At 45.1% G+C, this 24,334-nt stretch overlaps 1 protein-coding gene across 2 annotated transcripts in view; it reads left to right on the top strand.

Annotated features, from left to right (window-relative positions):
• Positions 1–24,334, top strand: part of FER1L6 (fer-1 like family member 6) — a 195,585-nt gene that overhangs the window by 134,137 nt on the left and 37,114 nt on the right. For both annotated transcript variants that reach the window (XM_002710764.5, XM_070075467.1), the window contains 11 exons: positions 2,601–2,711; positions 2,951–3,112; positions 4,254–4,434; positions 7,453–7,679; positions 9,162–9,284; positions 10,489–10,528; positions 11,759–11,874; positions 12,879–13,010; positions 13,899–14,024; positions 17,447–17,574; positions 22,371–22,541. In XM_002710764.5, the coding sequence (XP_002710810.3) occupies positions 2,601–2,711; positions 2,951–3,112; positions 4,254–4,434; positions 7,453–7,679; positions 9,162–9,284; positions 10,489–10,528; positions 11,759–11,874; positions 12,879–13,010; positions 13,899–14,024; positions 17,447–17,574; positions 22,371–22,541 (1,517 nt within the window). The remainder of the gene's footprint in view (positions 1–2,600; positions 2,712–2,950; positions 3,113–4,253; positions 4,435–7,452; positions 7,680–9,161; positions 9,285–10,488; positions 10,529–11,758; positions 11,875–12,878; positions 13,011–13,898; positions 14,025–17,446; positions 17,575–22,370; positions 22,542–24,334) is intronic.

The following is a 24,334-nucleotide window of genomic DNA, read 5'->3' on the forward strand; positions in this document are numbered from 1 at the left end:
CTGCTGTTTCCTCCCCTACTCTTCCTTGAACCTGCAGTATCTCCACTTTTATTAAACTATCTCTCCCCAGACTGAGCCCCAATCTTTACCAGAGTCAGTAATTTGCAGCTTACCCTGGCTCCTTGGGAACTTCCTGTGTGCCAGAAGGTGTGTCAAGGGCTCTACATGGTGCCCCAGTGATTGTTCACAGCTGCTCCCTGAATTAGGTGTCACTGTCTTCACTTTATCAATGACAGAACCGAGACTCAGAAACACTGAGAAACCCGTCCAAGTTCTCACAGCTGGTGAACAGTAGGGCCCAGGGCTGGTCCTTAACCATGTACCAAACAGGAGATATCACAGAAGTGCAGATGCTGGGCTGAGGGAGACAGCAGAGGAGAGAGGCTCTGGAGGCTCCAGGACAGGGGAGGGACTGGCGTTGTGTGTGACTGCAACACGAGCCTCCCCTTAAATTCTGCATCCTGGGCACCTCACTTGTTCACCCTTGCCCCGGCTCTGAAGCTGGGCCCGTGGTGAGGCTGATATTTCACCTCCATTGGGGTGTTAAAGCAACCTGGCTTTGGGACCAGCGTAGCCTGCTTGCCCTCCGTTCTGACTGCTTCACCCTCATAACAATCCCCTATGTTCCCTTCATGCCACGTGCCAGATGACTGCATACGCTGTGGTTTTATAAGCCAGCCACTGGCCCATTTCACTGCGAAAAGCTTAATCTTGACTGGGAGTAACATCGTTTGATCTCCAACATGTTGGGGGAATCTTCAAGGTCTATGTTAACACTTTTTTTTTAACCTTTTAATTAATGAATTAATTTGAAAGCCAGAGAGACAGGCAGACACAGAATCATTCATCTGCTCATAGACTCCCCAAACGCTGGGCCAGGCTGAAACCAGGAATCTATCGCAAACCAGATTTCCCACATGGGTGGCAGGAACCCAAGTGCTCCAGCCATCACCTGCTGCCACGGTGGAATTTGGAAATGAGCAGAGACTCAAACCCAGGCACTCCAACCTGGGATGTGGGCGTCCCAAGCAGCGTCCCAACTGCTGCAGCACGTGCCTCCCCTCCTGTGGAACTCCTAAGAGCGTCTTTCAGTCATGTATGGGGCAAAAGGCTCTTGAAGGCATTTCCCAGGCCAACAGTGCTGCGGGCTTGGGAGGAGGAAATGTTGGTGCTGTTCAACAAGCACACTCAGGCGCAGCCTCTCCCCCGGCACCACCACAGCTGTTCTGTGGCTCTACCCTGGAAGCCAGGGGGGCAATTAGCTTTCCCAGAGAGGTGATGCCAGCAGGATAATCACTCATCTCGCATGGCAAGGCCGTATTGGTGTTCCTCCTTATTAGCTGCTGCTTCTTAAACTGCTCTGGTTCTTTCTGCAGCATCATTATCTCGAGCCCATTTGGCACTGGCTGTGTCGTCTTTTTCTGCGCTTTCTTATAATTAGCTTAAGCGCATCTGCTGCTGCCAGCTAGAATGTCTGTGAAGAAGAGATGGGGATATGTCTGTGCTCTGCAGGTTTTGGTGAGCAATTAGGTTTTTTCCAGCATATGGGGCTAATATGTCTGTCCACCAATAAACATTTATCAAGAACTCATTGTATGTGGAACATCACTTGAGGGGCTTGGAGAGTGCAATGAAGTAAACATAGACTCCCTTTTGGCCAAGTCCTATTCATTTTTTCGAGAAGGCAAACAGCCACAGTGAGAAGAACCACCTGCTCCAGAGCGATGTTGAACATTGCCCAATATCCAAGGATCAGAGAGGGAAAGTGATTTGTGCAGGGACACACAGCACAGCCTGCTTTCCAGACTGAGTCCCCTAACTTCACTGCTGAGCCCATATGGAGGACACACTGCACTCAAAAGGCATCGAAGTTGGAGCAGGAGCACAGTAGCTGGGGCCGAGTCAGGGAAGGCTTCGTGAAAGATGTATGTGCTGAGCCAGGTCGTACAGGCAGTGTGGATGGCCGAGGCAAACGGAGAGACCTTGTCTTCATAGAACGCTCTAAGTCCTTTGTGCGCAATTTCAGCAAAGCACGATGGTTGTCCTCCTGCAGTTCCATGATCTCCAAATGCCCAAGGTGACACCTTTCATCCTGGAGCTCTGCCTTCAAGACTTAATTTTCTGCTTCACAGTTCGATGTCTCTTTTTGATGAGCTACACACCTCTTTGGAGCCATGCACTGTGGCTTTTCTGGAGATCTTGAAGGGCCTCAAGTAAAGGGAGAGTTCAGACTGGAAGGTGTGGATCTGAGCAGAGCTGCCTCTGTGCTCCGCTCTGATAGTTCCCGTGTGCTTTTGTGAAATTGTGGGGATCTTTCTGTCTTTCCTTTCTCCCTTCTGTACTGTGAGCTTGCTGACAGCTGTGTCTTAACCTCATGGCTCATCCTAAGTGCTCACTAATGCTGGTCACCCATGCAAATCAATGCATTTATTAACAGATAATTGAATTTGGTGAAATGCAAGGTCCCTGTTGCAGTGTCGGCTGGAAACCTTACGTTTGCTGACAAAACCATGCGTGTCGTACTGAGGAGGCGACTGTGTGGCCCTGGTCTTCCCTGTGTCTCTCCAAGCATTCTCACCAGCACCTATTTTGTGTGACAGGTCCCAGCTTCCGGGGTGCAAGGGCTCCCTCCTATTGATCCACCAGATGTCACCCAGATCTACCCAGTTCCTGCCAACATTCGGCCGGTGCTTAGCAAGTACCGAGTGGAGGTATGGCTCAGGGAGGGCTCAGAGCTGTCATTCTGAGCTAAAAGGCAGGAGCCCCACCTGCCTTGTTGGAGGGGTGTGATGGGATGGGCAGGGTACCTGGAAGACCACCCTCTGCAGTTTGGACTTGACCTGATGGAGCCTTTGGGGGGCTGCATTATTCTTTCCTGGAGGAAGAATAGCTGGGGCACGCATGGGCTCCTTCTGGGCTCAACAGGCCATGACTCTGCCTCTCCTCTCAGGTTCTCTTCTGGGGAGTCCGAGAGATGAAGAAGGTTCAGCTGCTCTCCGTGGACCGGCCACAGGTTCTCATCGAGTGCGGGGGACGAGGGGTGAAGTCCTGCGTGATCCAGAGCTACAAGAACAACCCAAACTTCAGCGTCCAGGCAGACAGTTTTGAAGTGGTGCGAATCTCCTCCCCTCCCTGACCTGCTCTTGCCCATTCCCTAGATGGAACCCCCTCCTTCATCCGCATGGCACAGGGCGGTGCTGCAGGGTTTTGGCTGCCCATTGTCTGCAGGAAAGAACAGTCCAGTTAGTGAAGAGCCAGAATTCCAGAATGATCTAAAATAGCGTCATTGTTCTCTTTTGTTTTAAAAGTTCCCAGGTTTAGATCAGACAGTAAATCACAGGTCGACAAGCTTTTGCCTGGGACAATAGTGCCCAAAGCGTGACCTCCAATTCATCTTCATCAGCATCACCTGGGAACGTGTTAGACACAGAAATTCCCAGGCCACACCACTGTCCCACCAAATCAGAAACCACTGGACATGAGACCCACGTGACTCTGTTTAACAAGACTTCTGGGCGATTCTGATACTCACTAAAGTTTTGTGACCCCCCTCCCCAGAAGATAACCCTAGTGACACTTATTTTAATCATTAGATTTTAAAAGTAGTTGTCCTTAAAATTAAAATCTTAGTAGTTTGCATGTGAACCTATACTCTAAAGCAATGTGGGTTTTTTTTGACACCTGTGCACTTCTTTCAATACCTCTGATTTTGAACTGTGTAGAAAAAGTTTGCTTTCTCCAATGCAGCCCCCTCCTCTGCACACACGCTCTAAATGAGCCAAGACTGCAGTTAAAGAACATGCAGTGTCTGCAAGCGTTTCACACTGGGCTTCCTTGAGCCTTGGGGGCTACCAAGGAAAACAGGAGGGCAGAGCCCTGGCCCCTCATCCTCAGCCCCACGTCCACAGGCTGTTTTACACATTGGGCCTGGGAAACTGTCGTTACAGAGGAGCGTTCTGCTGGCAGATGGTGGCAAACATGAGAGGACTGAAACTTCTGCCATGGAGAATGCGCAAGTGGGGGTTTTGTGACTGAAGCTTGGTTTGGATTGCTAGTGCTCCATCCCTCACACGGGGGTAATTACTCCCTAACTGAGACAACAGTGCATCAGAGTTGTGGCAAGCCTGGAGAGAATGGCAAGGCAGGGCAAGGGGGCAGGGGTGCTCGGCTGGCTTTGGGTCTACCCACAGTCAGGTCAGCAGGGCGTGAGCAGCCAGGTGGTGCTGTGACCTCAGCCCAGCCTCTCCCTGCAGGAGCTGCCTGAGAATGAGCTTTTGCACCCACCACTGAGCATCTGCGTGGTCGACTGGAGAGCATTTGGAAGGAGCACCCTCGTGGGCACATACACCATCAACTGCTTGAAGCAGTTCCTATGTAAATCCAGAGAACCCCTTGCCCTCGTCTCACAGACGGATGGAACCCAAGGTGGCCAAGGTAGGAAGCCCCTCCCAGCCTCAGGAGTGGTGCCCATGAAGTTGTGGTGCTTGCTATCCACTCAAGGACGATGGCCGTAGTCAAGTGGCTCAAGGGTCTTTCTGGGAGTTTGCCTCCACACCTCATGCCCCGCCTTCTTTAAGACTCACACCAGGCTCAGCTCCTTTAAGAAGCCTCTGTGAGGATGACTTGAGCTGCCTCCTGCCTACACTCTCTCACCTGTTACTTGGCTTTGTGCTTGATGTTGTTTTAGTTTGGGCCACTTTGCATCTCGGGCGCAGAGTCTGGTCAATCTCACTTCTCACGCTGTGCAGTCATCATTGGCCTATTCAAGGGACTCTCATTTCACCCACCATCCTCCTGGGCTTGATTTCCTGTCTCCACTCCCAACCCCCTCCCCAGTGTAAGCCCCACACCAGCATCCTTGTAAAATGTAAATCCATTTAATCTACATGAATGATACGGTGCTGTACTCTTCCTTGGGCTTCCTGTTCCTTCCACTCACTGCCCTGTTCTAAGATCTGTCCACATGGCTGTGCGTACCTTAGTTTACTATTGTTACCTGCTGTAGCTACCACACTGCACTTTTCCTTTCCCTCATACTGCACTCCTGTGCTGCCCCCAACTCTTCACACCCACGAACAGCTATGTGGCGGAACTCCTTGTGCTGTTCCCCAAGGGAAGATGCTGTAGGAATTCCTCAGGAATACTCACCTAGGGGTGAGTTTGATGGGTCACAGGGAACGTGTATATGTAATTTCCTTCGGTACCACCAGAGGGTGCTCCAATGGCCACACTGGTTTACACCAGTCTATGCTTGTATGATTGTGCTCCTGGAGTCAGCAGCACTTCCAGTTATTTAACTTTCTGGGCTTTTGTCTGGGTTTGGTTTTGCTTTTGGTTTTTGCTACTCTGTAGTTATAAAATAATATCTCAGTTTCACTCTCGCTTGGGTTTCTTTGATTTTTACTGAGTCTACACATCTCTTCATAACCTTCCTGCCATCTTAATCTCCCTTCATATTGTTTGCCTGCTCAATCTTTTGCCCATGTTTTATGTACTTCCTTAATTAATTTGTTTGTTTGTTTTGTTTGAAAGGCAGGGAGACAGAGATCTTCACCCATTGATTCACTTTCCAAAGAACTGCAACAGTCAGGGCTGGGCCAGGTTGAAGCCAGGAGCTTAGAATTCAATTGGGGGTCTCCCACGTGGGTGGTAGGGATCCAAGTACTGGAGCCATCACCTGCTGCCTCCCAGGGTGTGCTTTAACAGGAAGCTGAAATCAGAAACAGATCCAGGACTTGAATCCAGAGACTCCAATGGGGTGCCGGCATCTCAAGCAGCTTCTAAACTGCTACACCAAACACCAAAAAGCCCTGGTTCACAAGTTCTTTGTAAATTCTACCTGTTCAGATCCTGTAGGCTGTAGACTTGTGTCGCTCCCCCTCTTCATGGAGGAACGACACTAAGCCCTGCCTAGGCTTCCTATCTGAGTCACGGCACCATTTGCTGCTCCTCCGCAAGCGGAGGAGCCGCACCGGACCGGACGCTTGTTGTTCCCTTTTTTACAAGTCCTTTCTATAGCAAAGTAAGAATAAGTAAACAGCAAACTCCCAAAGCAAGAATGAGTAGAGAGAAATGAGAAAGAACGAAGTAACGAACTTCCCCGCGAACTCTCCAACGCACTCTCCAACCAACCCACCCCACCATGCCGTCTCTCTCCTCCTATATAGTCCTCTCCACCAATCCGTGCTCTGCTACCCACACGCCGAGCGCGCCGCTCTCCTCCAATCAGGAGCGGCTCTTGCAGCTTATCAAGTTGGTAAGGGGCAGCTGGGTAGAAGCTGTACGCTCCTCTCCCAGCGCCACATTGTGGGAGAGCAGATGCATAGAATAAGTCTTAATTCTAGTAACAGTATAGTACGAGTTGCTCCCCACAGACTTGCTCCTGTATTTCCCTAGTGTAGCTACTAATGCTGTCTAGAGTTCCCATCACTGAGTATAAATCATTAATTTTGATGTAATGACATCTATGCATGTTTTAAACTTCATAGTTTGCTTCCTCTTGGTCACAAAGATATTATCTTTTATTTTATTCTATTAGCTTTATGTTTTAACTTGAACGTTCAGATCTTCAAGTCATTTGCATTTGTATATGATTTTAGATTGGGAGCCTGATGTGCTTTTCTCCATTCAGTGTACTATTTTGTCTTCAAAGGGCTTGCTGGCATTCCTTTCTCCATTGACTTATTCTGCTCTCTTTCTCATCAATCAGCTTGCCAGACATCCTCTTCTGTCACCAAGCTTTCTACTTTGTCCTACTGGTTTCTTTGTCTCTGTGTTCTATGCAGAGCAGATGCTTTCAAGAGTTCTTTGGGTTGGATTTGCTCTAGAAACTCAGCAACTGGAGGAGGGAAGAACTCTGCAGGCCTTGGCAGCTGTGGAGGTTCCCAGCTGAGAAATGTCCCCAACTACCGAATTCTATGGAGCAAAACGGGGGAAATAGTTCCTCTGACAGCAAAGGACAGGGTTATGACCTTTTTGTGGCATCCACAATTGAGAATTTGATCAAGTCCAGGGCCATACTTCTGCTTCCTGCCAAGCCCCATGCACTCATGTGCCCAGAGTTCTGCCTATACTTGGGGGGTTCACAGACCCCGGGAGCCCCCAGAAGATCCGCACTGGGGGAGACTATCATTTCAGAGGAACTTATGCTCTAAACATGACCGTCATGATCCTGATGGCCATTATGGATTGAAATTACCCAGAAGGGTCGATGACAAATACAGCCACTCACTGATAACCAGATGTCTTACATCATGATCGCATTCCATCTTACTCATACCCTAATTAAATGGGTATTTTTACTGTTACTTTGTGAATAAGGAAAATGAGGTTTCAAATTGTTAGGAGCTTGCCTTATTTGAATCCAGATCTGCCTGCTTCCTTATCTTATGTCCCTGAAGTGCCCGTCTCATAATGCAGCCCAGTTCCCAAGTGGATGTGCTTTTATTTCAGGGACTTCAGATTCACTCATAGCCGCTGAGTCCCCTGATGCCCCTGGCTCCTCTCAGGAGCCCCCAGCAGATCATATCTATGTGGATGTTGAGCCGCCTTCCACAGTGCTACCAGACTCTGCCCAGGCTCAGTCATCCATCCTGGTTGACATCCCTGACTCATCTCCTATGCTGGAACCTGAACATAAACCTGCAGCCCAGGAACCACCAAAAGATGGGAAAGTTAAGGTGAGATTGTAATCCCTCTTCGATTTGCAGAGCTCACTGGAGTTTGCATCAGAGGCTCCCTATACTCATCTTCGCACTCACAGGTTGAGTGATCTTGGGCAATCAGTGTCAAATTTCTGAGCGCCAGTTTCTTCATTTGTGAAAGGAGACTATTAATACCCACCTCAGAGCACTGTTGTAAGATCAGAAAGTCAAAGCATATGAAATTGAAGTGCTAGTAAAATGTGAAAATACTATTTAGCAGAACAAAAACTCTACTTGACTCATTAGCTTGGGAAAGCAATGGTTTCTTCATCAAGGCCTATTTTACAAATGTTGAGAACCCACTTTGTACAAGGTTATACAGGATCAAAAAGTACATCTTTTTGATTCTAAAAGGGAGCTTGGCTTCTCACTCTCAGCTGAGATTCTGGAAGGGGAGAGGGGCAAGTATGCAAAGAATCACAAAACAAGGCTAGGGTTAATATTTCTAAGCCATAAATTTCAGCAAAATCCTTATCTATCAATTGATTCAAAGAAAACTGTTTTAAGAAAGTTCTAAGGAACTGTCTGTCCAGTGAAGGCTGAAATAGAAAGAAGAGTGAGATAGATTAATTGATATTTGCTCAAGCTGTTCCTATCTCACCAATGCTCAGTGACCCCCTGTGACCTCTTGTCATGCTCTCTCCATTCTCCCAGAATCATCTGCCACTTTATGTTACAATTCTCAATTTCAGTGTTCATTGACCCCATAAAACTGTGAACCCAGTAAGTCAGAGAAGAGCATAATTTTCTGACATCCCTGTATCCCCTGTACTTGGTGGAATGCTGGCATATTTGGGGGTACTCAAAGAGACAGTGAGGAGAATGATGCATGATGAGTCTTGCATAAATAGCCTCCAATGTGCCAGCTGCCTCCCCTATACCATACATCTTGTACCACGCCATCACATATGTCATAGATGCACTTTTTCATTCAAGAATAAAGCTGAAGAGGAATGGTCCACTTTGTATCACTTAATGCTCAAAACAGTGCAATAGGCTAGTATTGTTGTCTTAAATTGAGGAAACAGAATCACAAAATTTTAGGTAATTGCTTAATGATTTAGAATCTGGGTGTGTTTGAAGGCAATGCCTTCTCTACCCATACTATATTATATCCTATAGTCTGGAATTCATGCATTGAATATCTATATCCCGTATTAAACCCTAAGTTTCCCAAATGTAGGATTGTGTTAAATTCCTCAGACATCCCCAATTTCAGGCACAATATCTCACATCTGCTTGACAAATTTTTCTGAAGAAATTAAATGAATTATTAATGACAAATGAATGAATTATCAAATTTTCACTTATTGAAGTGATAGAGCTGCTACCACAAAACCAACAGATACCTCCATCAACTCCCTAGTGGGTACTTAAATGTTCTCTTAATAACACACAGGTTACCACCATGTAGTAAAATGAGACCTGGTTAGTAACCCATCTCTCATCCCTTTCCAGGATACCAGGAAACCTTCTCGGAGGTCCACCAAAAGGAGAAAGCGGACCATAGCAGATGAATCGGCAGAAAATGTTATTGACTGGTGGTCCAAGTATTATGCCTCCCGGAAGGAAGCACAGAAGGTAAAGTTTCCTCTGGTTGTGACAGTCAAGGAATTCTGGGAAAACACAGCTCCTTCTTCCTACTCAACTCCCATGTCTCCTTATAAATCCTACCATATATAGGACCTACTCCAGTATAGTTATGCTAATTGTAGAAGGGTAAAAAGCCTTGACCAGGGGTCTTGAATTTCAAAACCCTGACCCTCTGGCTGGAGCTGACACTGGGACATGAGCTCTGTGGCGAATGTTGGAAAGATGTTTAGTCTGGCATGGCATCTGAAGGTCCTGTTACCCAGTTACACTCAGGGAGGTCCAGCAAGGGGAGAGAAATGGGGTCTCTGGACAGAAAGGCATTAGCGATGGGGGCTTCTGGTGCATTTAGAGATACACAGGTCAAAGGGCCCCAGGTGTCCAGCAAGATTCTAAATTTGCATGAAAAATTATCAATATAAGGCAGAGGTCTTGGCCTTAGCAAGTTACTGGAGCAAGAACATGGCTGCATGGATGTGGAACAAGACAAGGTTTGAGTTACAGAGCTAGAGAACCTGTGGGGAGTTGGGCCTGGAGATTCAGGCAAAAGTTCAGTGACTGAGTTTGAGATTTCTCATGCCCAAGTGAAAAAAGGAAAAGAAAATCAGTGAGATGTTACCCTCATATTTAATTGACTAGAAATCTTCTGATTCTTTAGTTTGGGAGGACTGTCATTTCATCCAGGGCTAGTTCACAAGTACTGGTGCATAATGAATCAGCAAACTGAATGTTAGTTGCTGCTCCCAACATTGGCAACATTTGCTGCTGTGCACATGAGCATGTCCAGTGATTGCGCAGCCTTCTGAATCCTCTACAACATTTGGTGCCAACCCAACAACCCAAGAACCCAACATGCCAGGATGCAGATTTAGGGGATGGTGTTCCAGGGTGGTAGGAAACCAGAGGGAATACAGTTTGCTCTATCCATGGCCGAGAGCTCCCACAGAGGGCAGTCTACAGCTTGATGGGCACTTTTCTTAGATGTGTAAATGAATGCCTCTTCTCTCAATCAGGGAATCCCCTGCACTTAAGTCCCAGATCTTTTCAGTGAGCCATCTTTTGGGATTCCTTGGATACTCTTTTTGGGATCTCTGAGAATGCCAAGGGCTGGGGTAATTGGGTTAGAACCATTCACAGGCAGAATTAATAAATTAAGCATGGCAATGTCAATCATCTCTCTTTTTTTTTTTCGAAGACAAAGGAGAACAATCCCAAGGAGAAAAAAGACAATACAGGTAAGTAGCTGTTTAGGGGACAGAGGGACAGAATTCGGCCATTGTATTAAGAAAATTAGAAAATGATAGGCATGGGAGGTATATGAGAATTCAGTTCCTGCATTTCCCAAGTGCAGAGACACTCTAGGAGGATGACAACCCTTTGAAAGGTCACGCAGCTATTTGAGCTGAACTGGGACCAGATCCCAACCCAGTTCAGCTCTGGAATTGACCCTTTGGCTCATGTTCCTACATTCACAACCTTAATGTAAAAACAGCCACATAAAAATAGGAGCAGCCTAGAGTGACAGGCCAAAACCAGCATGATAAACTTTCACAGAGGTGAGTGTAAAGACCTGGAATTTGTTTTCAAAACTCAACTTACAAGGATTGGATAGATAGATCTGTTTTGGCAGAAGCTCAAATGAAAGATTTCTGGGATTTTAAATGACCATAAATCTGATTCAAACCAGGGGTAGGTCTTGGTCTAGATTCAGTGGGAACCCAAGCAGCCAATGCTGTTTGGGGTAACATTGACAGAAGTAGGGAAATCAAAGCCAGAAGCACTTCTTCACACCACTCCTAGTTAGCAATTTTAATTTGAAGACCAACCCCATGATCTAGGCAATAGTATCTTCATCTTGTGGATGATGAAACACAAGTAGAAAGTGGTCAAGTAACTTCTTCAAGGTCACACAGCTAGAAAATAGCAAGCCAAAATCTCTCTCTCACCATACCCCGCCCCCCCCAGGGCCCTCTGCCAAAAACTTACCAAGTAATCTCACTAACATTGCTTGGTGCAAAATCCTTAACATATTTGAGCCTCACATTGAACAAATGAACCTCGGATCCCTAACAGATCTGAGAAGGATTGTAACTGAAAGCTTTGGAGCCAGTCCAAATCCTGGCTCTGTTCTTTGTTAGTTGGGTCAATGAGAAAATTGCTTATTCCCTATGTGCCTAGTTTAGTGAGTGCTTACATATATACCAGGACAGGACGTTGTATTGCCTGTACCCAGGGGATCCAGGGACATTACATTTCTATGTGAGTGGTGTCCTCTATAGTTTTGTGGTGCATAGGTGGGAGGGATGTATGCAGCAACCCAACAGTGGAAAGTTACTAATTATTTTTTAAAAGAAGATTCATGGCACACACATACACTAGAGAAAAGAGAAAGAGAGAGCTTGGCTTGGCTCCTTCCCATCTCAACAGCCAAGGGAAATATAACAATTTCTACTAAATATCCACAGAGTCAAAATCAGAAGAGGTGTTGGTAGATATGGAGGATAGCCCAAAGAAGAAGAAGGACAAAATACTCAAGAAGAAGCCAAAAGAGGATGAAATCCCCAAACTGGCTGTCCTGAAGGTGTGTGGACACAGGAACCCCTGCCACAGAGGTTGTGGGAAGCTTAGTGAAGGGACACTGCTCACTGTGCTTTGGTCAACACCAGTAATGCTTTTCTTTGAAACAGATTACTCTGTCTGCATAATAATCGTTGATGCAGAAGATCAAACTTTTACAGAGTGTAAGCCAAAACAACAGAAATTGTTCATTTTCCATTTTCTCCATCCTCATATTGGAAAGGGAAATAGCTTACAATGTTTGCCTGGATCTGTTGAGATTATTTACAGTGTAGGAGTTGCCCCTAGCTCACCTCTTGGAGTGTGATGTCATCTTGCTGATGCAAACACACTCATAATAGCAAGTGATTAAACTCCAACTAAAGTCAGTTCCATCAGACTAACTGTAGCGTTAGACAAATGCCATTTGCTGGCAGTATATTTATGGATATGAAAATTTGAAGTGAGAAAATTATATATGTGTATGACCAATTTGGATAAGTGATTTTGATCAGAAATTAATTATTTTATATTGCAAAACCTAAAACTCAATTCTATTTTGCATTTCCATGGAGTGTATATAATTTCCCACTTGGAAAATTCTTATTTATATTATAATAAAATAAATATTCTATCACTATATATGTTAAAAATTAGATGCTTAGTAAACATTATTGATTTGAATTTCCTCAAAGTTTTACAGCATGTTTCTAACAACCAATGACACCAATTATGTATTAAAAACTTTGTCATATTTGTACCTATGTATTTAAAATATTTTGGAGCTATATTTCTTGTAATTTAAAAGTTTATCAGAAAGGTCTTATTACATCAGAGTTGTAATTAGCTCCAAAGATGTCAAGCCAGCCCTTATGTTTCTTATTTTGCTAAAGATAACTCAACAGTGGCCTCTTAGATTTTTCCAAGGGACATAAAACAAGGCTGCTTTGGGAGCATCTTGACATTTCTTGTTAAATCAATTCTGAGTCTTCCTTTCTTTTGGCACACTCTTCTCCATTCTTGCTAAAGATATACGATGGTGATCTTGAGAGTGAATTCAACAATTTTGAAGACTGGGTGAAAACCTTTGAACTCTTCAGAGGCAAATCTATGGAAGATGACCATGGTCTGGATGGGGACCGAGTCATAGGAAAGTTCAAGGTAAGTGCCCATGTCAACTTTATTGTCTGGCTTGCCCTGGCCATAAATATCAGCCACAGCTCAGTTCTGTTGATGGTATTGTAGTACAAGATGTGTGCAAGGAAAATCCTAATAGTTACTCAAAATCCTCTTTAGAACCTCACGAGGGCCAACACTAGACTTCAGAGGTAGTTTGGGTTTGTGGCCAGCAGGTTGGAGCACAGTCTGGTGGGCTATAAGGAGGCACTGAGAGGAGTATTGAGCTTTGCTCTGCTCTCTTCACTCCTGACACCCAAAATACGTGATTCATGCAAATCCACCAGCTGGATGATTAAATTAATTGAACATCACATGTGCACACACACACTGTAGTTGGCAGATTCAAAGCATCAGCGTCACCAAGTAGCAGCTTGCCTCTACTATAAACCTAAGGCATGCCAAGCTTTTTATGTGCAGTGTGGTATGTAGAAAGTAGAATGGGTATGGCCATTTGCCACTCTGGATTGAAATCCTCGTTCTGGTTCTGACTAGCTGCATGATCTGCAATGATGTCCTTTGCCTTGGTTGCTGCATCTGAAAACAGCATCACTACAGTCACAACTGAGTGAGATGATGGGGGATGCATTGGCTCAGAAGCCCACACATAATGGGCACTGGGAGTCCCTTCTGTTATGTTCCTCACATAGCAGTCCTTTGAGGTGGGTGTCAGTGCCAATTCACAGGTGCACCACCAAGAAGCTCAGGTGTGGACAGCTTGCAGGCACTTCCCAGGACATTATCGGGCAAGGGAAGCACCAACCCAGGTCCTGCTGATTACCAGGCCCTGCCTGTCTTCCCAGATGTATGCTCTCTGTGGTTTTGTAAGACCATGACCACCATGTTTCAGTGGGTTGTGCTTTGTGGTTTCAGGGCTCCTTCTGCATCTACAAAAGCCCTGAGGACTCCACCTCTGAGGACAGTGGGCAGCTGAGAATCCAGCAAGGAATTCCACCCAACCACCCCGTCAATGTCCTAATCAGGGTGTACATTGTTGCGGTGAGCCAGCTTGTTTGCTGTGAGGGGCTATAGTGTGATAACAAAATTATCAGACCATGTGACTTAAATTTATTCTCTCACAGTCCAGGATGCTATACATCCATGATCAAGGTGCTTCAGGGTTGGTTTCTGGCGAGGCCTCTCTCGCTGGTTTTTGGACGGCTGCCTTCTTGCTTCTTTCCATAGCTTTTTCTCTGTGAGTCAGACTTCTGCTTGCTTTTCACTCTTGAAACTTGGGTCCCAAGCAGGGAGAAAGAACAGAGCACTGATACTTTCTCCTCTCTTTCTATAAGGACCCTGGCCCTAACAGACTAAGCTCATTTAACCTTAATCACCTCCCTAAAGTTGTATGTTCAAGGGGAGTCTTCAGATGAATTCAGGAGGACACATTTCAGTCTCTGACAATGTATAAGGTTTCGTTAGTATCATGGACACTCCCTGGCTCTTCACTCTGGGAAAATGTTTGTGAGTATATAGGACTTCTCTGAGTAGCTCTGTCTGCTTTCTTAGGTTGCCTGCTGGTGGAAAGGAAACCAAACAGGATAGACACAGGGAGCTCACAGCAAGACAGTGAGAGAGATGAGAGCCCAGCAGAATAGGACAGCTGACTCATGAAAGGTTCTTCCGCGGCTCTGCCTCTGCACTGTTGCCACCAGAAATTTCATTTTGTTTTAATTTATTCCCAAGAAAAGTGTTGTCTCCTCCAGGTTTCTCCGTTTCTGATAATCCAGAGCTCAAAACCTTAATTTTAACATTTTTTGGACTGATTGACAGAAAGTTCAGGACCAAATCTGACACCCAATGAAAGCAACTGATGAGATCTTGTGGTTCATGGGTTTATTTTCATCTCTTGACCTTAAACTTGACTTTCATACTTGTATTTGATTATGGTCATCTTATTTTATGTTAACTCCTTGCTTATATTGCTTATATCCTTTATGAGAGACATACAAAATGCACAAAATATAAATGAATTATTCTTTAGTGCTGGGGGAGAACTAAATGTCCCTCCTCATGCCGTGCTCAGATTTCCTTCATCATCCTCAGTTATCATCAGAACAACTGCCAGCTGCCGAGATGTTGTGTTGATGGTCCCTGTCCTCAAGGAAGCCACAGCATAGTTGGAAGGATTAGAAATGTTTGTCAAAATCACTGACAGTACTGGGTGTCCTGTAACACAGACACAGACCTCCATGCAACAGCTTGGACAGGCCTTTCCAAAATTGTATTCAGGAAGCCACTTTTGTCTTGGGAGATCACTACTCTGCATGCCTCGGGAATCAGAGTATGTGTCCACATATATTTGAGAAATAGTGCGTGTAACAGTTCTCCTTCCTTCTCCATCCCCAGAAAGTCACAAAACTCCTTAGCACATTCAGGACCCTGAGAATTCTAGAAGCAAAGGACATATTTAGCTGTTGGATTTTAACAGCATGTGCTAAGCTTACTGCTGCACAACTTTTCCCCCTTACAAAAAGTCCTGCAGAACTAAGTTTCTGTAAGACCCAGCTTAGGGAGTCTAGAAATACACAGCGTGACTGGTAGGAAGGAAAGGGAGAGATTTCTGTGGACTCCAGATGTGACAGAAGGATTTGTTCCCATATTCCTCGATGCATGCAGCAAGTAGTTACTGCACACCCTTTATGTGTCCAATAACATTCAGACGCAGGGCAAGGCTGCAGACCAGGTTCCTGCCCAGGAGGCAGCAAGGAGCAGGGAGGGCTGGTGCTGGAACTGGGGGACAGAAAAGACTTGGACAGAGCCAGAGGGAGGTGCCCTCAGGTTGCGGGAGTAGGGTTAATTCACTGCAGGGTTAATTCACTGCAGCTCTGGGCAGTCAGAGCTCATTGCTGACATGTTCAGTACTGTCGATCATGAGTGGTTTGCTCTCTTGCAGTAAAATTTTGCTAAGTAACTCAGATTGTTTTTTAAACCTTTTAACAATAAAATACTAAAAATTAGGTTAAAAACTACATAAAATTGACAAAAAAAAAAACCAAAATTTTCCCATCTGTATTTTTTCTTGTTTAGCAAGTTATCTTGGAAAATTTTTCGGGGCAGTACTTACAGGTTTCCATTCTTTCTATTAGCTGTATAATGTTTTCTTTATTGTTTATTTGTTTATTATTTATTATTTATTTTTTTCTTTATTGTTCTTTTTTTTAACCAATATTAAGAAGACCCTGCTCTATATCCTAGATATAAAGTAGTGAACCCAACAGAGAATGCCTGCTCTCTTGGAGCTTGATCCTTTTTGGGAGTGATGTTGGGTAAGGAAGATATAAAAATACCCAAATAACAGATATATAATGAGGCTTGGTGCCAGAGATATCTGCTACATAGAGAATTAAAATTTGGTCATGTGAGGCTGGCGCCACGGCTCAACAGGCTAATTCTCCGCCTTCGGCGCCGGCACACCAGGTTCTAGTTCCAGTTGGGGCACTGGATTCTGTCCCAGTTGCTCCTCTTCCAGTCCAGCTCTCTGCTGTGGCCCAGGAGTGCAGTGGAGGATGGCCCAAGTGCTTGGGCCCTGCACCCCAGGGGAGACCAGGAGGAAGCACCTGGCTCCTGGCTTCAGATCAGCACAGTGTGCCGGCAGCAGCACACTGGCCAGAGCGACCATTGTGAGGTGAACCAACAGAAAAGGAAGACCTTTCTCTTTGTCTCTCTCTCTCTCTCTGTCCACTCTGCCTGCCAAAAAAAAATTTGGTCATGTGAGGGGATGCAGTTGGGGAGGAGCTACCTGGGATGGTGTTTCTCTCCAAATAATTGATGTAGAGGTTGATTGGCTCTCAGCTTTCACCACTGCAGTTTCTCCACATTTTTTAAATCATTTCTCATCAGTGCGAATCCTGACCTTTCCTTGCGAAGTCCTTGCTTTTGGCAGTTTTAGGGACCAGTCAGTTTGGAATCAGGCTTTAGCTCCAGGGATAGATCATCACTCAAACAGCCAATGATAAACAAAAGACGGACAGCTCCATGGATTCTGAGACCATTCATTGTGAAGAGTTTTCAGGCCTGCTTCATGGTTTTATAGATAGTCCCAGAGAGATGGCATGACTGGACCAAGAGCATATGACTACCTCGAAGTAGAACTGGAACTCAAACTCACGCCTCTGCCTGTTGACCCACTACATTCCTCACTGCTCAGTGTCGAGCTGTGTCCACTGGAGAGATGACGCCAGAGAAAGTTGAATTCAGGCGAAGTCAGTAACTTTTAACAGCAAAATGGAGAAGCTAAAGTGGTGATTTTTAATCTTGGTTGTACACTGGAATCTTCTAGAGATTTTTTCAAAACCCCAAAGCCCAGGGCCCACTAAATCAGAATATCTGAAGACAGGACTCTGTCATCTGCATCTATGACCCCATTGATCCTAGTTGAGAAATTCTGGACCAAAAGAATTTTCTTTTTTCCTCCCCAGGCATTTAATCTTAGCCCAGCTGATCCAGATGGCAAATCAGATCCCTACATTGTGCTCAAGCTTGGCAAAACGGAAATCAAAGACCGGGACAAATACATCCCCAAACAACTGAACCCAGTATTTGGAAGGTCAGTGACTATCTGGGCTGCATTGTCCTGTCCTTTCTGCATTTGTTCCTGCTGTGTTTCTTGGTGGGGAGTGTTGGTAACTTCATGAGTGGGTGTTGTGAGTAAAATAGCGTTAGGAAGTTAAATACTGAGTTCTGCTCTTGGCCACACCTAATGAAACCTGTATTCAGGTAGAAGAATTGCTCTTTCCACAAAACTTCCAGGAATTTGGTGGCACATGGTGATCTTTCTACTCAAAATTTTATGATAACTACTTCTTAGATGTTAAATGTAGGAGGTACCCCAAAGGGTCATCAGATTCAGCCACTGCTTTTGTACAAAGAGAGTTCCTTTCGAAACAAGGTGACTGAAGTCCGAGAGGATAGGACCCGCACTGAGGTTCACACAGCTCATAACTGGAGGAGAAGGGGCCAGCTAGTTAGCCTTTTGTTTGATATGAAGAGATTTGTCTCTATCATATCATTTGCCCCTCAATTGAAATCACCCCTGAGGTCAAAAGTTGACCTGTGTCCCCCAGTTGTGTTTAGCTTTCCTGAAAAGTGTTAAAACCCCATTGCATTTGTAACTGTGTAGGTGGACTAGACACCTAGGAATTCTCCAGCTCACAGCACCCTCGACCACACTCATTGGTCTTACAGCGGGGTCTGCCACACATTGGTGTTCCCTCCTTGAGTTTGTGTACACAGCTGCCATCTACTCTGGAATCAAGGCAGTCTGGGTTTCACTGCACCACATACAAGTTCTGCAACCTTTGCAGGTAGTTTAAGCTCACTGATATGAATCTACCTCACCTTTAAAGGAGCAACAGTGACACCTGACTCCCAGAGCCCTTTAGATAACTAAATATGTAATGTACCAAGCCCATTGTCTATGTTAACACACAGTACTCAAAACACATGGGCTCCCTTCCCCTCCTTCTTGGTAATCATTATGACATAGGATACATCTTAAGTATGTCTAATTTTTTTTTTCCTGAGTAACTTCGGAGCAAGGATGAAATCTCCATCCGCCTCATTTAAATTCATTTACACATCTGTGATCACCCTGGACCCTCTGACATTTCACCGGCACCAGCCTCTTATGTTTTATCGCTCCTAAGGAAATGAGGCAATAAATGATCTTGGCTGTGCAGATTAATGAGAATGATTAAAATGACTGTGCCAGGGAAACTTACCCTTGTTTCCCTGATCCAGAGATGACCTTTATAATTACCCAATGCTTATAGAAGTAGAGCTTTATTTTTTCCAGTGTTGCCAGTCACTTCTGATTAGCTGTGTTACCCACAGTGCCATGCATTAGACTGATGTTATTACCCCCATTATATGACCATGACAAGCAGGAGAAGAGGTTGATGGGGTCTTCCCTTCTGCCTCTGGCTTTGCAGGGCTTCTTCCGGAAGCCTCTAGATATGGATGTTTTTGTAGAATTCGTGTTTGATTGTTACTCAGAGATGAAAGTTGTTGGATTAACCTGACAGTGTTCTAGCAGAGAGAGTGGAAGGCTCTTGTGTCTGAGGAATTGCTCCTTAACCACCTCATTGTCTTGGCATCCACGTGTGGATGTCAGAACCATCATCCTCCGATGTCCTGGTGCCTTGGCCTGCCTTGGTCTCCTCTGTGGCCTTTGATGTGGATTGATATGTTTATGTAGCTGTTGCCTATCTCCCATTTCCCTATTAGCATGTGAGGTCCATTTGAACAAAGTGGTCTACTTTGGTGAGTGTCTGTATCTCCAGCACCTAGCACAGGGCCTAACACAGTAGGTGCCCAGTTAATATTTGTGACAAGCATGAATGAATGAGTGAGTGAGTGAGTGAGTGAATGAATAGATGGATGGACAAAATTATCAACTGTCCATGGGATCTACTGGGACCCTGTCACTCTACCATGTCTTGAGGTCACACGTGTCTGTGGACTTCGGAAGTTCCTCACAGCTCTCGTGGTTTCACAGAATGCTTTCCACAGTCTCTGCTGCCTTGATAATTAACCATGCAGAGAGTAACGAGATCTTCAGGAACTGGTATGCAGGTTATTAAGGCAGCTCTCTGGCTCCTCTGCCTCATTCATGTCTGCAGGTCTTGCCCTTGCAGAGCCTGTGGCCATGGCATAGCCTCCCATCTCTTGTTACCTACAGACCTCCATTTCTCACAACTGTGGAGAAGCTACTTCATGTCAGGCACTCTGCCACATTCTATTTCTTCAGTTTCTATGAATATTGAGATAAAATCAAGGAAATGAGGGCCTTAGTCTATTTTCTCTTGCTATCACAAAATACCAGAGACTGGGTAATGTATAAAGGATAGAGTATTTTGGCTCATAATCTGGAGTTGAGAAGTTCAAGAGTATGGCATGGCTCCTGGTGAGGGCCTTCTAGTTTCATCATACCGTGGCAGAGGGCATCATATGGCAAGACTGAGCAAATGTGCTAGCTTGGGTTTCACTTCCTTTTCTTCTAAAGCCGCTAATATCATCAAGTGTCCCTACCCTCTGGACCTCATCTAACCCTGATTACCTCCCAGAGGTCCCACCTCCAAATATACTAACATCTGACTTTGAGGATTAAGTTTCCAACACATAGACTGTTGGGGATAGAGTGGGTGATTATGATTGAGTATAGCAAGTCCCGTGAAAACTCTAGGGGACACCTAACCACCTGAGGCATCAGGGTTGGGGAAGGGAGCAAGACTGTTCTAGAAAGTGGCCCACACAAAGTCAGGAGTGGAAGGAGGGCATGGTAGGTCAGGAACTGTGAGTATCAGCCATTGTTCTACCACACAGAGAGAACCAGTAAGAGGCCATGCATGTATGTGTGAGTGTGTGAGAGAGAGACAGAGACAGAGACTTCCCATGGCTGTCTTATCAAAGATTCATAAATTGGATACTGGAAGTGTGGTCTGGGCAGGTGGACTCCTTCTGAAGGCTGTGAAGAGAAGCAGTTCCATAGCTAAACTTCCAGCTTCTGCTGGTTTTTGGGACATCCGTGGTGTTCTTGATTTCTAGGTACATTGCTAAAATGGCAGACTTCACCTTCACATGGTCTCTTCTGTACTTAACTGGGTCAACTTTTCCCCTTTTTATAAAGACACCATAAAGTCCACCATAATGGCCCCATTTCAACCTGATTGCCTCCATAATAACTCTGTTTCTAAGTAAGGGTACATTCTGAGGTACTGGGGGTTAGAACTTCAACATGGTTCCTTTGTTTTTTTTTCTTCTTTTTTTGGCGACACAATTCAACCCATACCCCCCACACACACACACGGATATAATGCAAAGGATTTGTTTACATGAGTATGGAGCTACCAAGTCTGAGCTGTGATGCCTGGAAACTCTTGAGCAGCAGCAGAGGTTGCAGTCCACACACGAAATTCCCTCTTCCTCTGGGAGACTCTTGCTTTGTTTTGAAGGTCTTCAATTGAGTGGAGAAAGCCCACCCAGATTATTTAGGATCTCGTTGACTTAAAGTCTTCTGGTTGGCAATGGTAACCATAGATATACCTTTGTTATTGCATGACTGAGAAACTGAGGACTGTAGGACAGCCAGTGGACACACACTAATGATGACCACATTGTGAAGAGTCTGCAAGGCTTTGTTTTTTCCAAGCAGGCAGATGTGTGTCAGGTACTGGGGAGGTGGAAGTATGACCCTGTTTTCATGGACTCTATACCCTCATGGAGAAAGTGGGCCTAAGCCAGAAAATCAGGCAGTTATAAAATCTCTTGTGTGATGTGTGTTACAATGGAGAGGTGCATGGTCCTTTGAATCTGCAAAATCAGAGAAATCATAACTTAGAATCTCTTGGAGCCCATGGAGGCAGCACCATGCTTTCCAGTGGAAGGCACATGGATTTCTTGCCTGGCCTGCTGGAGCTACTTCAGTCTGTTACAATCACGGGTGCTGTGGGGTGTTCCTGTTTTTTCTCTTTGGGAAAGATTATTTGGCTCCAGGGCATGCTAGGAATACAGTCCTTGCCATAGAGGAGAATGAGTGTTAGGATTAAGTGGCTTTGCCCATGAGGGCAGCAGCCCAGGGCAGCCTGAGGACATGCAGAGAGATAGTGGGCCCACTGCTTTCCTTCCCTTTGGCTTGCATTTCTTGGTCCCTTGTTCCCAGTCTAGCGCTCCTGTCCTAGAGTGGCCAGAGTCCAGCACAGCTAGAGAAGTGCCACAGCTCTGCGTTTTTATGATTTTCCATCCTCAATTAGGTTTTCATTTCAGATAAATTCAGCTGGATTTCCTCTATGAAGCAATGATGAGAGGAAAGGGAGTCGCAGGCACTGGGCACCAGTTGAATGTGTGGAAGTAAAACATGTTGTTTTGGAGAGGCAGAGAGATGTGACACAAGGAGAGACAGAGAGAGATAGAGATAGAGATATCCTAAAAACATGTTCTATATAAGCAACATTGCACTTAGCCATCATGGTAAATTATAAAGAAGATAATTTTCCTCATTTACACATAGTGATGTTGAAATGATTAAATAACTTTTGCAAAGCTTTGCAATCAGAAAATTGCATACTTGTAATCAAGATTGGAAATCCATTGCTGTTTGAGACCAAACCCCCAAGTTGAATCCATCACACTTGGATAGGGAGATTATTGGCTACTGAAAACTGACTATGAAATTAACGGGCTATCCATAACAGACAAAGTTGGCTGCATCTCACTGAGAAATTAGACCAGATACCTGCTAAGCATGAACTTAATTGCTGATCATTTAGTGAGTTTAGTGACGCTGGGAAAAGTTCACTGTGTTGCCAAGTGTTGTTGACCCTGAGACCTCTGCTTGGACTGCAGGTCATTTGAAATCCAGGCCACATTCCCAAAGGACTCCTTGCTGTCCATCTTGATCTATGACCATGACATGATTGGGACAGACGACCTCATTGGTGAGACCAAGATCGACCTGGAGAACCGCTTCTACAGCAAACACCGAGCCATCTGTGGCCTGCAGAGCCAGTATGAAATGTGAGTTCTCTCTGCCGTCAGGACTCTGGACTCTGCCCCCTAGTTGTCCACCTGTAGGAAGGTCAGACCAGGCTCAACTTGAATTTCTCAAATGGGCTCCATGCACGTCAGCAGGGCTGGGTAGGGGAAGCTCTAACCTGTGTACTGGAAGGTTGCGGGGGCTGGGGAGGCAGCTCTCATTTAGAACCCTTGGCAGGTTCTTCAAGGGTCGGGAGCTGAACTGTAATGTTTGCTCCACCAGCTGGACCTGGTGGACAGATATCTTCCTGGGGAATGATGCTGAAACAAGAATGATCAATATCATTCAAAAGCCAGGGTTCCAGCTAATTGTCACTCAAACTCATGTGTGCCCTTGACAATCAAGTCTATTATGCTGTGCCTCTCATTCAGTCCTCTCAAAAACCCATTGAGGTATTATCTCCATTTTACAGATCAAAGGAAGAATGGACCCAATTCTCAATTGTTCAACAATTTTGAACTCTGTTTCCCTTGAAAATAGACTCCCAACTTTGTTGTTTGAAAAGTATGTTGTATCTGATATTTTTAGAAAAAAATGGCTAATTTAAGCCAGGAAAATATGCATTCGTTACAGTTCCATGGTACAGTTTAAAAAATATTTTCCTGAATATGAAAGAATATATATTTATTGTAGAAAATTTAGGAAATATAAAAAGTACAAAATAACACTTGAGTTATTCTGCTCTGAGAAAACTTCTGCAAGAATTATTGTATATTTCCTTTCTTTCCTATGCTTTTTTCCCAAGGCCGAAGCCAGATTATCCATGCAGTTTTTTTAAATGATTTTATTTATTTATTTGAGAGGTAGGGTTACAGAGAGAGAGAGAGGGAGGTTTTCCTTCCATTGGTTCACTCCCCAAATGACTACAACGGCTGGAACTGTGCCGATCCAAAACCAGGAGCCAGGTGCTCCCTCCTGGTCTCCCATGTGGGTGCAGGGCCCAAGGACCTGGGCCATCCTCCACTGCTTTCCCAGACCACAGCAGAGAGCTGGACTGGAAGAGGAGCAACTGGGGCTAGAATCCAGTACCCATATGGGATGCCAGCGCCGCAAGTGCACCACAGCGCCGGCCCCTGTCCGTGCAGTTTTGTAAACTGCTGGCTGCACTATCCTTATATCTTAAGCAATGGATATCAATAAATCTTCTGTAAAGTCTTTATTTTAATGGCTCTATAATATTCCACCATATGAATTATCATAAAGTTATATAAAATTTTGCCTTCCTGGGCTTTAGGGCACTTATATTTTTCTCCCTTATTATGAATTCACTCAGTATTCATCCATTGTTGTGCATTACTCCATTAAAAGGAATGCTCATTCTAATATATGAGGGAACTTCAAAAAGTTCAGAGAAAATGGAAATAAAAGGTAAGTTCAGATTGATGGAAAATATTTTGAAATCCATGCATAGACTTTTTTTAAAAAAGACTTACATATTTATTTGAAAGGCAGAGTTACAGAGAGGCAGAGGCAGAGGGAGGGAGGGAGGGAGGGAGAGAGAGAGAGGCCTTCCATCCACTGGTTCACTCGACAAATGGATGTGATCCGAAGCCGAGAGCCTGGAGCTTCTCCCAGGCCTCCTACACAGGTGAAGGGGCCCAAGCACTTGGGCCATCTAATGTTTTCCAGGCCGTAGCAGAGAGCTGGATCAGAAGTGGAGCAGCCAGGTCTCGAACTGGCGCCCATATGGGATGCCAGTACTGCAGGCGGTGGCTTTACCTGCTATATCACAGCACTAGCCCCAAGGCTTTTTACAATATATATATATATATAT

The sequence above is a fragment of the Oryctolagus cuniculus genome, chromosome 6 (genome assembly GCF_964237555.1).
Source record: "Oryctolagus cuniculus chromosome 6, mOryCun1.1, whole genome shotgun sequence".
Taxonomy (NCBI): domain Eukaryota; kingdom Metazoa; phylum Chordata; class Mammalia; order Lagomorpha; family Leporidae; genus Oryctolagus; species Oryctolagus cuniculus.